The sequence below is a fragment of the Lactuca serriola genome, chromosome 7 (genome assembly GCF_051521515.1).
Source record: "Lactuca serriola cultivar US96UC23 chromosome 7, Lser_US96UC23_V15, whole genome shotgun sequence".
NCBI classification, from domain to species: Eukaryota; Viridiplantae; Streptophyta; class Magnoliopsida; order Asterales; family Asteraceae; genus Lactuca; species Lactuca serriola.
This window is the reverse complement of record NC_136414.1, coordinates 42,628,151-42,641,378: the sequence shown is the minus strand read 5'-3', so window position 1 is coordinate 42,641,378 and position 13,228 is coordinate 42,628,151. Positions and strand designations below refer to the sequence as shown.

The window sequence follows — 13,228 nt, the reverse complement described above, 5'->3', positions numbered from 1 at the left end:
TTTTCATAACTTATGGAAATTTTATGAGTTTTAAAATTTATAAATGTGACTTTTCAAGTAACTTGAGGACAAGTTACAAAAACACATATTATTACCAACTTCTAGATTAATTTGGATTGAAAACAACTATCTCATAATTTTTTCTATTAATCTAAACAAACTCATAAACATGAACATTCATAATCAACATTTTTCAAGCATCATATAAACATGTATAAAACTTGAAACTTTGATTATTATCCTTTATTTGGATGAGAATAAACATTACCATAGTATCAAAAAGCAAATTTTATGAACAAAAACACTTTGTGGTAATGATTCTAATCCAAAACAGGCCAAAAAAAACTCGAAGATATGCTGTCAGGGGTCCAACTCGTCGAGTGCATGAACCAACTCGATGAGTTGGATGAATTTGTTCATGGAATCGTCGATTCCATCACTGGACTCGTCGAGTCTGCTGTTCAGATAGCAAAAAATTCGTTTTTTTTTTTTCAGCAACTTGCATCAAGTATAATTGAAAACAACCCATGGCTCTGATATCACTGTTGGGTTTTGGTATACTACAACATCCTATGGTGCACATACAACCCTAAATACCTTGGATCTATGTTTTCACTAATTATACATGCAAATGGTTTCCAAGGTATTAATATTAAAACTAGCATGCATTTAACATAAAAAAAATATAATACTAGTTAGAATAACATACCTTTTGATGGAGCTTGAAGTCTTGGTGTATTTGGCCTTAAAGAGTTTAGCCCCAATAGTGTGGAAGCCTCAAATGAAGTTACAACACATCATGGACAAAGGTATGACTTAAGAGAGAATTCCATGCACCAAAAACCTCAATGAACTCCAAGAAGATACAAGTGGCGATTTTGGGCAATGAAGTATCTATTTATATGTGGGATTTCTAGCTAGGGTCATGGATATAACCCAAATCCATACCCATGAGTTTTATGATCTATGGTCCTAATGGCCCAACTCTTTATGTATCCATACATAAACTTGGTCCAACATGGATCATAAGCCCAACACATACAAATATAACTAATTACCATAATTAGTCCCCATAGATTTAATTAGTCTATTTGATCACTAAATTAATTCCAAATTAATTCTTGATCAATACTAATTAAAACATATGATTTCATATTGATATATTAGAACTTATAATATATTAATAAATCATATATAACCTCTTCTCTCAAAAGTCCATCCTAACAAATTATCCTGATGATATGCAACCCAAATGGACCATGCTACTCTCGGGTCGAATACATACCAATAATAGTTATGGGCTTAGACACCTAATCCAACAACCCATCCCTGGATTGCTTTCGCCCAAGCACACTTAACTGTAGAGTTCACGACTTTAAGACGCGTTGTGTTAAGGAAGGTATCGACACCCCTTATAAGGAATGTTTTGTTCTTCTTCCTAACCGATGTGGAATCAGGTGAAGAAGGAGATCATCGATCAGAAAAGGAGGAGGAGAAATATGTAATATGGGTAAAGAAGGAGATCGTCGATCTCGAAACCCTAGGCGACGATTCGAAACCCTGATATGTGTTATTGGTTGTTGAAGGTTGCTAACTGGACAAGAGTTGTGCTTTGTGGTTGAAGGTGGCTCATGATGAAGAGGATGGTTGAATGGTGGAGAATATTACAAGATGGGGAATGGAGAATAAGGGATATTCGATCGGAAAAGGAGGAGGAAAGAGATGTCATGGTTCTGGACATTGACAATGGCGGTGAGTTGTGCTTCGGCGATGATGACGGACAGTTTTTCGGTGACGGTGGTGGTCGGTGGTCCGACAATGGTGGTCGGCCCGAAAAGGAAATGGTGGCGTTTGTGATTTTTTTTTTGTGTGGGTGAGGTTTTGGAAATAAATAAGGGGATATACCTTTTTTCTAAATATTAATCTAAAATTAATATCAATAAAAAAAAATCAAAAATAATTGGAAATTAAACAAGGGGATATACATTTTTTCTAAATATTAATCTACAATTAATACCAATAAAAAATCAAAAAGAATGGGAAATTAAATAAAAAGGGCATTCTGGCCATTTTAGATTTGACATGGACTAAATTCGCAATAAAACTGCATACCAGGGATGGAGCATGCAAGTGCTAAACAAATGAGAGACGCGATTTAATTTTTGAAAATAGGGACTAAACACGCTTTTTGGTATATGCAAGATGAACGATTGATGTAATTTACCCTAAAAAATCATGAATGATGGAAATGTATTTTTTTTAATAAAAAATAACTACTATAAACTTTAGTTTTGGAAAAAAAATATTAATGATTTTGATAACATAAAAGTCCAAGTTATAAATATCCAAAGAATAACTATACCTTGTATGTCGTCTTTTCACTTTTGTCCTCCGTTGGAACAGTGCAACCGGTGAACCTTACCATGAGGAAGCTAAAAGAGGTGGGGGGCACATGTTAAATATCACAATTTATAGTGAATTTGGAATGAACATCAGTTCTGTTAATAGTGAAGTGAGTTGCTTATATCGACCATTCAGTTATCCTTACTTTGTCATTCATATTTTTCAACCACCAATCCAATATTTGTTCTCGGCCTAAAACCTGGGTTGATGGTTTTTGTTTTGTCATCTTCTAAACCATCAAAATTGTGTTTTGTTTAACCTTGTCATACTGTAAAGACACAATAAAAACAAGCACTTTACAAAGTTTACAATCATTCAGAACCTTTTATATCAATGTCACTGTGATTGCTATATTGATTTTGATAGCTATAATTGGTATATTTGATAGATTCTTACGCTTGTGCAAAATTTTTTGACAACTACTTTGTTCCCATTATTGATATTTTACCCGTGGTTTTCACTAGGTTGTAACCTAGACAATCAAACATATCATTTTTTTTAGATATTTCAATATAATCAATAACACGCAGTCTCTTTATGTTACTTTATCTTACTTTTTTTTTTTCTTTTTTATTGTGTTGGCTTTTTATAACTTTATATGTATTTTATATGTTCCCCGCGTAAGCGGGTCATAATCTAGTTTAATATATAATGTAGGAGATTTGAAAGGTTATAGAACATTTATTATGAAATTTAATAGAATGATTTCCTTATATATATATATATATATATATATATATATATATATATATATATATATATAATATGGATTTTAAATTAAAAAAAATAAAAATACAAGAAAATAATAAGTAGAAAAAAATAATTCAAAAATCCTTAAAAAATGATATATGTCAAATTCAATAGAATGATATTTATTTGACAGACTTGATTTTCATTTGTTAGGATACAAGAGAAAATAATTTCTAAGCATGTATTGTCGGAATTCATAAACATAAATCCATAGAAATAGAATACGTTCTTTTCAAAGGGGCTAGTATTCGCAAACGGCAAACTCATAATTTTCAAAGGACTGAATTTGTTGAGCACGCAAAAGGCTAGGGACTATATTTTTAATTTACCCCTTTTCTAGGGAAAAAGGGATTTTAAACGATCCGGTAAAATCATCGTCTCTCAAAGTTAAAATGGAGTCGACCTCCGCCGTAGGTCCGTCCTCGGCAATGAAGGAATCTCCAAATTGGCTGTTAATGCCTGACGAACTGATGGAAAATATACTTGGAAGATTGAGTAGCGTGGAAAAACTAAGGAGCGCAGGGAAATTATGCAGAACTTGGCGGAGAATTTGCAAAGATCCGGCGATGTGGAAGGTCATCGATATTGACATATTGCTGGATGGTTGTGACACGAATCACAAAATCGAGATGCTGACTAAGCAGGTAGTCGATCTCAGCTGTGGGGAACTGATCGATGTCAGTGTCGGCGGCTTTTGCACCGATGATCTCCTCGATCACATTGCGCTACAGTAGGTTTTCCTTTCCCATCGCTATTCAATTTAATTCATACTTATGAAGCACACGCTAACGCTCCATCAATTATGGAAAAATAGACATACAGCTCTTGTTTCTTTTCTAAGCCTAAAAACAGTTTATATATGGAGTAGGAATTTTGGTAATCAACATTTTTTTCGCTTGTGTTATCGTTATGTGTTGTACAGAGTATTAATTTGGATGCATACGTCTAATATTTTATTTGGAACATTGAGATGAAGAAAGCATGGTTACAACTTGGCCTAAATTGGTTGAATTTTGAGAATATGCTATAAATCCTTCAAAAAGAGTTCTTAAGAAATGTTTTGATTAGTTTTTATGGTGACAAAATTGGCTAAAATATATTTTTTTGATGTTATTGTAGTTAAAAAAGCTAAAATAAGTTTCAAAAAACCAAGTTGTAGATGCTTTATTAAATCTTCTTTTTGAAGCTACTAGAAGCTTTCGAGTTTTGCCAAACGTAAGGTGTTTTGAAAAACAATCACAAACAGTTCCCTTACTATCACAACATTTAATTTGTTGTCAAATAGTTTTAAGTTGCTGAAAAATGTGTTTCTTTTGTGTGGGTCCCAGCTCAAGTAAGGTGAAGCGTCTTTACCTCTGGTGTGACCAGATGACGGGTAGTGGGTTGAGTCGGGCAGTGAAAAGGCTGTCTCAATTGGAGGAACTTGAATTCTCTTACATCTATATCAATGCAGAAGACATCGAAGTGATTGGACGAAATTGCCCTCAGCTCAAGTCCTTCAAGATACCTCACATGAGGTACACAGTGACAGGGCCATACCTCCAATGTGATGATCAAGCTGTTGCCATTGCAAATTACATGCGGGAGTTACGCCATTTGCAGATTTATGGTGATGAGATGACAAATGATGGATTGGAGGCCATTCTTAACGGATGCCCTCACCTTCAATCCCTAGACATCTATATGTTTTGTAGCTTTGAACTTGACAGGAATTTAGTAAAAAAGTGCATGGAACGGATCAAAGATTTTAAACACAACTCAACACAAAATTCTGATGATATGTATGTTGATGAATCTTCTGAAGCAGATGATTAGGATTACTAGATGATTGGGTCTGATCTTTGGTTGGAGATGTTAGCATATCATAATGGTTGGTGGCCATTTTAGAAAATGTAAATCTTGGTTGTGACTAATATCATAATTTGTTTTTCTCAAATGACCTAAAGCACACAAAAGTCTGGGGAGAATTTACATTATTCACAGTTCTCCAAAACAGAAATAAGATAAGGACGTGTCCAAAGTTTTTAGAAGCTTTTAGATTTTAAGAAAAAAAAAACTTTGTTTGATGGTATGAGCTTTTTGTTTTTATGTTAAACCAAAAACCCATAATCCAAAAGCTACTTCAAGTAGCTATTGAAAGTTTTTAGCTTTTGATTCTTATGTACTTTTACACCTTTAAACTCATAATCCGAAAAAAACTACTTTAATGTATTATGAAAACTTAATCGAATCTAAGTGGGGGAGAATTATTCCGGGATTCAGAAGTAGGAGCGGTTTTGAACATGGGATAAGTTTCACGTCGTTGTCGGGAAGGAAGACAACCCTAATGGCTGCCTGGTTTGAGTGTTGTGTGAGTTAGGAATTCGGTAAAACTCCCTCGCATGTATACCGCGTCTTCTCGGTGCTTGATAGCAGACTTGAGAAATCAGGTTGGACACTTGAGGGTCAACTGTCCATAGCTTGTTGCAAGACCGGTGCAGGCTCCAGCACCGGCCACATTGAGGATTACGAGTGGAGGTCAGGGTGGAGCGGAGCCTCCAAGGGCTCAGGGGCGCGCTTTCTAGCTTACAGTAGAGGAGGTCAGGGCAGAGCCGAATACATCTGCGGGTATGTTTCCATTTAATATCCTGTTATCTTGTTGATTATGTGGTATTGTAGATCTGTTCGCCTTTTTCGCATGATTCATGGTATGATTGAGGATCTTAGTAGTTAGGGGTTGTAGTCGGTTAGCATCCAAGAGGATAGGTGATCGGAAGATAGGATATATGATCTCGTTGCTAGGAATAGCAACTGCGATGCGAGAAGTGTTCAGTTGAGATTCAAACTTCCTTGGAGTTCGGGATGTTCGATGTCGGGAGAGTGTTCTGTGGAGATTGCTTAACCCGGAGGGTTTTAGTTCCTGGAGAAGGGGGAACTTTATCAAGTAAGGTCGATCGAGTTATGCCGGTTTGTCAGCGGAAGTTAGTAGTTGGTACACTAAGTGGGGAGAATTGGAAAATTCCCCGGTAAAACAGCAAGTATCCAGGGTTGGTTAGCTGTTTAGATTTATCAGTGTTGTTAGCCAAGAGTGTAGCATGATTGGAGCAAGTGATAGACAAGTGGGGCAGGGAACAGACCATGGTTTCAGGTAAGGTAGTTGGTCAATGTGAGGCCTGAGTTTAGGCCATGGAAAGGATTCCAGGAACGGAACTGGAGTTTGGAACCCCAAGAGGGCTAGAACAAACTACATGGGAGAGATTCCCGGGAAGGATGGTTCAGGGTGACGTATGGTAGTTTTGAGCGGTCCGGATAGACTGAAGGTCGGAAGGCATACCAGTCAGGCCGAAGGCTCGAAGAACGGTCCAGACAGGCTGAAGGCCCAGAAGGGCGGTCCAGACATGCTGAAGGTTCTGAGAGTGGTCCAGATAGGCTGAAGGCCTGGAAAGGCGGTCCAGTCATGCTGAAGACTCTGTATGTGTTAGTGGATATGTATGCGGAAAATGGGTGATTATGTCGCCATGAAATGGTAATTGATATGGTCTGACCCCAAGTATTGATCATGATGATGGAGTTGGCTGGAGGCGGTGCGTGGGCATGGTTAGTTATGTGATCGGATTCAGAGTATATGGGAGTTCGAGAATGGAAGTTGCTCTGCATGGATAGTGTAGAGTGGAGTTTGGCTCAGTGGCACTTATAGGTGCGATAAGGGTTGTTGAGTAGACTTCATGGAAAGGAAAGGTATATGGCTCCGGAAGGAGTATGGGTCCTCTGAAAGGAAGGCAGTAGAGTAAATGGATGATCGAAAGTGCTTCAGTTATTGGTAGTAAGTACTGGGATTGTACCAGATATATGGAAGCACATACGGGTTGGATGCTCGTTGAGGTGGTGGCAATGTTGGATGATGCGCAGGCATGTTTTCAGTCTCCTTAGAAGAGGAGGAGGATAGTGGTTCCAGATTGAAGATTTGGACAGAGGAAGGTGAGACAGCAGGTTAACAGACTCGAGAGTAGTCTGGACCAGTGCTGAGGACTGTATAAGGATTTTACAGTCAGAGGTCAAGGATCTAGAGATCGTGATAGGGAGGTGTGAGTAGGTTGCACTCCGTTGTGTCGAACCAAAGGGTTCGAGGGTGACGCAAGGACAAGATCCTTGGTTCCGAGTATGGTTGTGGTCATGAGCTATGGATGTAGTGGTGTTCCATCCTAAGGATGGTTGGACCATCGTAGGCGTGCCTGGTTTTCCAGCCCGAGGCTGATTGGTCCAGGTACGATGTGTATGAACGTTATAGCTAGGTGTTTAGGAGAGTTGCTCGGAAGCGGTGAAATGTTCCATCATCTCAGCGCTGTAAGGGATTTGATCCAGGGAGGAAACGGGATGAGTTTCCATCGGTGCAAGTTAACAAAAGTGGCGCCAGATGGGCGAGAGATAGCGTGATAATACTGGGTCAAGACCCGATGGTTTAGAATGGTATCCAGTTTTTGCAGGTGGAGAATGAATGCGTAAAGCAGAAGTAAGGTGGTGTCTTCTGGTGGCACTTAGTTGATGAGTGTTGTTATCAGAGAAAGGAAGCCGGTGGCCGACTTGAAGCGGTTATCAGGACCCTGCAAGGGAAGAGATGGATTTTAGGGATTCGATAGCAGTGTTTGAAGGAATCTGGGTCGGTTGAGATCAGTGGATGCATTGCGGGAGCATCGTCCGGAAGTTTGTGTTGCCGCAGGCTTCGAGAACGAAGCCTAATTTAAGTAGGGGAGAATTGTAACATCCCGAATTTCAGAAATATGATTTAAGGTTTAAAGTGTAATTTTGAAGAGGGGACTCGACGAGTAGGTACGCTTACTCGCCGAGTCGGAGTGGGTTTGGGTTGCGAATTAAGTGACCAACTCGCCAAGTCGGAAGCTGGACTCGACGAGTTGGTGCTGGAATGAGAAAACCCTAATCTTAGGGTTTGCACCCTATTTAAAGGACTTTATGTCCTTCTCCCAGCCTCCTATTCCCCCAGAGAGTTCTAGAAAACCCTAATTTCGTGTGAGGCTTCATTGTTGAGGAGATTGGAGCTTGGAAGAGGAACTTGGTGGAAAGAGCTTGAGAAATTAGAAGTTAGCATCAAGGGGTTTGTATAGATCTGGGATCTACATCAGTTTGGGCACATCTCAGAGGTAAGGTGCCATCATCTTAAGCTATTTCCTTTTTGGTTCATCTTTGGTGGTTGTTTTGGGAGTTCCGTAGATTGTTTGAGACCTATTTCGTGTTTGGAGTTTAGATCTGAGGTTGCTACTCCAGATCTAGGCTTGTGATGATCCGTAATGTCATAAAGTTTCTGTTTAAGAGTTGTTGGTGAATCCCCTTAGTCCTTAACCCTAGACATAGTGTGTTTTGGGCCTATATCTCCTTGGTTTCACGTAAAGTTTGCAACTTTATGTGAGGGTTAGACTGTAGGAGAATGGATCTATGGTTTGGAGCCCCTGCATGGCTCGAAAAGCCTCTAAATGGATTGAGAACTGGAGAGACTCGACGAGTCACATGGGTGTACTCGACAAGTTGTATTAAAATGTGCATGGACTCGGCGAGTTGGAAGAGCAACTCGGCGAGTCTATTGAAGATTGCCTTGGACTCGGCGAGTCAGGACGCAGAACCCCAACCTCTTTTGGTTAAAGCCTTGGATTAAGGGAATCGGTTGGCGACTCAGTGAGTTGGGCAGGATGGGACTCAAAGATCGTTGGACTCGGCGAGTTAAGTTGTGCTATGAGAGTTTTTGGGTATGGGAACTCGGCGAGTCGACGGGTTGACTCGACGAGTAGAGTCAACCAGGAAGGTTGACTTTGACTTTCACCAAGAGTTGACCGGTTTAACTTCCAAGGGTACTTTGGTAATATTGGTATTTATGGAATTGGTTCTTTGGTAGTGTTCTATGGTGAAGATCATGTCGGTGGTCGGAGCAGCTTGGTCTTATCTTTTCAGCCGGCAGTTGCGAGGTGAGTTATCCTCACTATATTAAGGGGTCTAAGGCACCAAGGCCGACCCATTTGATATGTTACCTTGTGTTGTGTTAGATGCTGAGTATGACTTAGTGTTGCATGCTAGTGGTTATGCCTGTTAGGTAGGTCTGTAGGACTACCTGTGATGTTATATGATATTTGCATGCTCGATTCTTATGATTTATGTGTTTGTTATATGGGATAGGTTGAGGTTGTACTGCTTCATGCGGTAGCCAACAAACCCTAGGAGCATTCCAGTTACGGGCTAAGGGAGACTCGTATTGTGGGCTCGGGAGCATTCCTGTTACGGGCTAAGGGAGACTCGTACTGTGGGCTCATGGGTATTACAGTCTGTAGGGTTGTGGACCCGTTATGTGCTGTTCTGTTTAGTTTGTTATGATATGTTATTGTTGACATGGTTATGTGGACTATATGTGTATCCGTATTTTAGGGGTAACTCACTAAGCTTTCGGGCTTACAGTTCAGTGTATTGTTTCAGGTGCTTCAGGAGATTGTGGCAAAGCGAAGGCGTGATTGTACCGCTCCTCATGTTTTATGATATGGTTCTGGGGAATACTCTGATGTTTAAACTATTTTGAAAACAAATGTATGAACTTAATGGTTTTTGAATGAATTAAATTTTTTTAATTTGGCTCGAATTTTATGGTCGTTACATAATGGGCCAAAGCCCAACATATGGCCCAATTTCCAAACCTCTATATGGACTTATTTTAAGGCACAACCAATTATTTTTGTCCAAACATTCCAAGCCTCTCTAACAGGTCTTATCCTAAGGCCCAATGATTCCCTTAGTGCATGACATGCTCCCAATTGGCCCATTAAGGCCTGCAACAGCTTAGTCCAATAAATGGCCAATAAGAACCTAATTCCAATTAGGGTTTTTTCACATAAAATGTCGGTTAGGGTTACATGTTCATACTTAACCCATTAAGGACTTAATCTACTAAGTCCAATATTACCTTTAGGTTAATTTGCCAATGTTTGTTAATTAATAATTTAGGTTTATTAATAATTCCCGAGCGTGTCCCGATCAACCCCAAAATTAGGGCTTCATGGCATTTAGGGCTTTCCAAACCCTAATTAGGGTTTCCAACCCAATACAACCCAACTAGGCCCAAAGTTAAGTCCTTAGGCCCATTAGGGATTTATTGGGCCCACTACACCATTAGGCCCACTTTGTCCAACACCCCATACGAGTCCACACAACAAAGCACACCGCCACCCAAGGTGGTGGTAGGAGGCGTCCGCCACCACCTCACGGTGGTGGTTAGGGTTCCTTTCTTTCATTATTTCACTTTCTATTACATTTTACAAGGCTATAGCCCCATAATAACACACACACACACACACACACACACACTCACTCACTCACAAACAGCTAAGCTAAGCGCGCACACACACAAAACCACCTTGTAGTGGCCGACGGTGGTGAGTGGTGGCAGTGGGGTCTTCCTTTGGATCTTCGACCAAACAAACATTCTAGCAGCCTCATACTAACACCGCAATTGAACATAAACACCACAATCACTTCTGGCCGAGAACAAGTCCAGCCATCCCTCCTGGTTGTGCTAAACTACGACAAGGGTGTAAAACGATGGCGACAATGGCAACACACGTCCAACCATGAATGGAAATGTGGGCGTTTACGGTGGGGAAAACAGTCCACCACTGAAAACCACAGCCACATCGGCAACAGAAGAAGAAGAGGAAGAGGAAGGGCACAACATTAGCGGTTAGCAGCAGCGGTGGTTCCGATTGAAACGATGACACAACAGTAACAACCTTACATCACGGTTCTCCGGCGACCCACGTGAAAACCCTGCTGCTCACGACATCACTGGTGGCATGGCGGCGCTCCGATGGCGAAACTGGAGACGACATGGTGGCCGAGGCGCACCTCCGGCTAGACGGGGGAAGCAACAACCGGTGGTGAGGGTTACGAGGTTTGCGGCCGCAAACAGGAGGAATAAGGATGGCGGCCAATGACTTGACCTTAGGGTTAGGGTTTGGCAACCTTTAAATACCCGGTCCTAGGAATGAAAGTGGGTCCAAACCCGGACTGGATGGACCCGGACCCGGAAAACCCGAAACCGATTAACGAGATTTTTTAGAACCGGAAACCGGACCGGTATGTAGGAACCGGTTCTGGTTTGGTTCCGAGTACGGTACCAGGTAAAGTGGGTTTAGAACCGAAAAACCCGGAAATAGGAAAGTAGGTAAGGTGGAACCGGGTAAAATGGGTTTAGAACCGGAAAACCCAGATTTTTTATTATTATTATTATTATTCTTTTTGTAATTACCTCAATCACATAATCTTTCAACCGTTATAAAAAAATTAATAAACAAAAAATTACATTTAGGTTATTGACAACATTGATTTTTTTTTAAAAAGTAACGTGATATAACAAAGTTGGTTTAATATTACTGTGAAATATGAGCTTTTAGTTATGTGATTGTAATATATACTGTACGTTCATAGAGATGAGTTAATTGTAACATGATTAGAGGTTCTAATTAAAAAAAATAGTTAGAATAATTAAATAACAAAATGAATATATAACCTTTTGTAAAAGATCCACTGTAAACAAGCTAAAAACTTATAGAACTTTAATCCATTAAGCAAATAAAACAAGTTGATACTAAAAATAATAAAACTTTCGATTTCACCCTTTTTGATCAAATACACTATTATAAAGTCAAATTCACTCAAATCAAATACCATAACTTATTACAAAAGTTATTACAGTATAATGTATTTAAAGGATTGCATAAGCCAATTTTACAAAATTTCCTACAAATGACGAAATCACCATTTCTAATTAAACCATTCTTTAACATATAAAACCAAACTTATAACCATTTATCTCATATTAATATTACATATAAATTATGGTTCTTACAAATTAAGTTCACCAGAAAGGGGAATGAGAGATAGACTGAGATTTTGTTAGATGAATGTCATGCTTCATATCTGTGAGTTTTCCATTACTTCAATGTCTCTCTCTCTCTCTCTCTCTCTCTCTCTTATTATTATTATTATTTTTATTTTTTATGAGAGCTCATATGCAAATTGAGATTATGATAAACAACCATCTCCAATCCTACATCCATTTTCTTTAGATAAAAAATATATAAATAATATTTCATCTTTAAACGACACTATTTTTTATACAAATTTCTATACCAAAAATATGTTCCTAGTATATTCATTTTTTAAAACTTATATAGATTATGATAAAATACCCATCAACTTATAAGCTTTTTTACATATTTATTTATATTTCCTATATAAAAACTTTATAAAACGTACAAAAATCAGTTCCGGTCCATTAAACCCGATTCCGGTTTTTTTACATATCCGGTTCCAAAAATCGGTTCCGGTTTTTTTACCCGGAATACACGGACCCGTTGGACTCGTACCCGAAATACCCGGAACCCGGATAAAATTAAATTTGGAACCCAATACCCGGACTATTTAAACATTTTCCGGTTATACCGGTTCCGGTTTCGGTCCGATTCCGGTTCCGGTCCGGGTTTTCGGTTTTAAACTCATCCCTAACCGCTCCATATTAAAATTTTTCCATAATGGTAGAACTGGTCCCTCCAACTCCCATTTATTTCGAATAGATCCATATTTTACCTTTTTAACCCCTGCCATCTAAATTCCCTTCGGCTTAAGTCCATAATTTACCAAATATACCCTGGTTCCTGAAATCCTTTTCAAACTCAGCCCACAAATTACTAAACGACCCTCAATATTAAAACCCATTGCAATTTAGGTACAATAATTACCAAACGGTCCCTTAGCCTCCAAAATCTCATCGCATGAAGTCTCAGGAGTTACCATATAGCCCCTGCCTTCATAGTTATTTACAAAACTAATCCGGAACTGACACCTTTAACCCCCGACTTCTAAAAATTGTAACATTTGGCTCCCGAAAACCAATACTATGACATCCCCAAAATCACGGCTAGAAAAGACCGATTTTGTTTATGCTTTGTTTAAAAATCAAAGTAACATTTTAAATAAAAGTGTTGCAGAATTTGTCCCAAAACAAAATATGACAGAGATTTATCAAAAGCATTTCCGTAGAAATGTA

The 13,228-nt window shown here is 39.1% G+C and overlaps 1 protein-coding gene across 1 annotated transcript; it reads left to right on the top strand.

Annotated features, from left to right (window-relative positions):
* The first annotated feature begins 3,523 nt into the window (after nucleotides 1–3,523).
* On the top strand, nucleotides 3,524–5,089 carry LOC145065036 (putative F-box/LRR-repeat protein 23). The gene is made up of 2 exons (XM_079012379.1): nucleotides 3,524–3,883; nucleotides 4,482–5,089. The coding sequence occupies exons 1-2, from the start codon at nucleotides 3,546–3,548 to the stop codon at nucleotides 4,966–4,968; spliced, it is 825 nt and encodes a 274-aa protein (XP_078868505.1). The 5' UTR covers nucleotides 3,524–3,545; the 3' UTR covers nucleotides 4,969–5,089.
* The last annotated feature ends 8,139 nt before the right edge of the window (nucleotides 5,090–13,228 follow it).

What these genes read in the sequence shown, in the direction of transcription:
- LOC145065036 (XM_079012379.1), top strand. Translation starts at nt 3,546, where the DNA reads ATGGAGTCGACCTCCGCCGTAGGTCCGTCCTCGGCAATGAAGGAATCT. An exon ending in CTCGATCACATTGCGCTACA is followed by an intron (nt 3,884 to 4,481) that starts GTAGGTTTTCCT and finishes TGTGGGTCCCAG; the next exon opens with CTCAAGTAAGGTGAAGCGTC.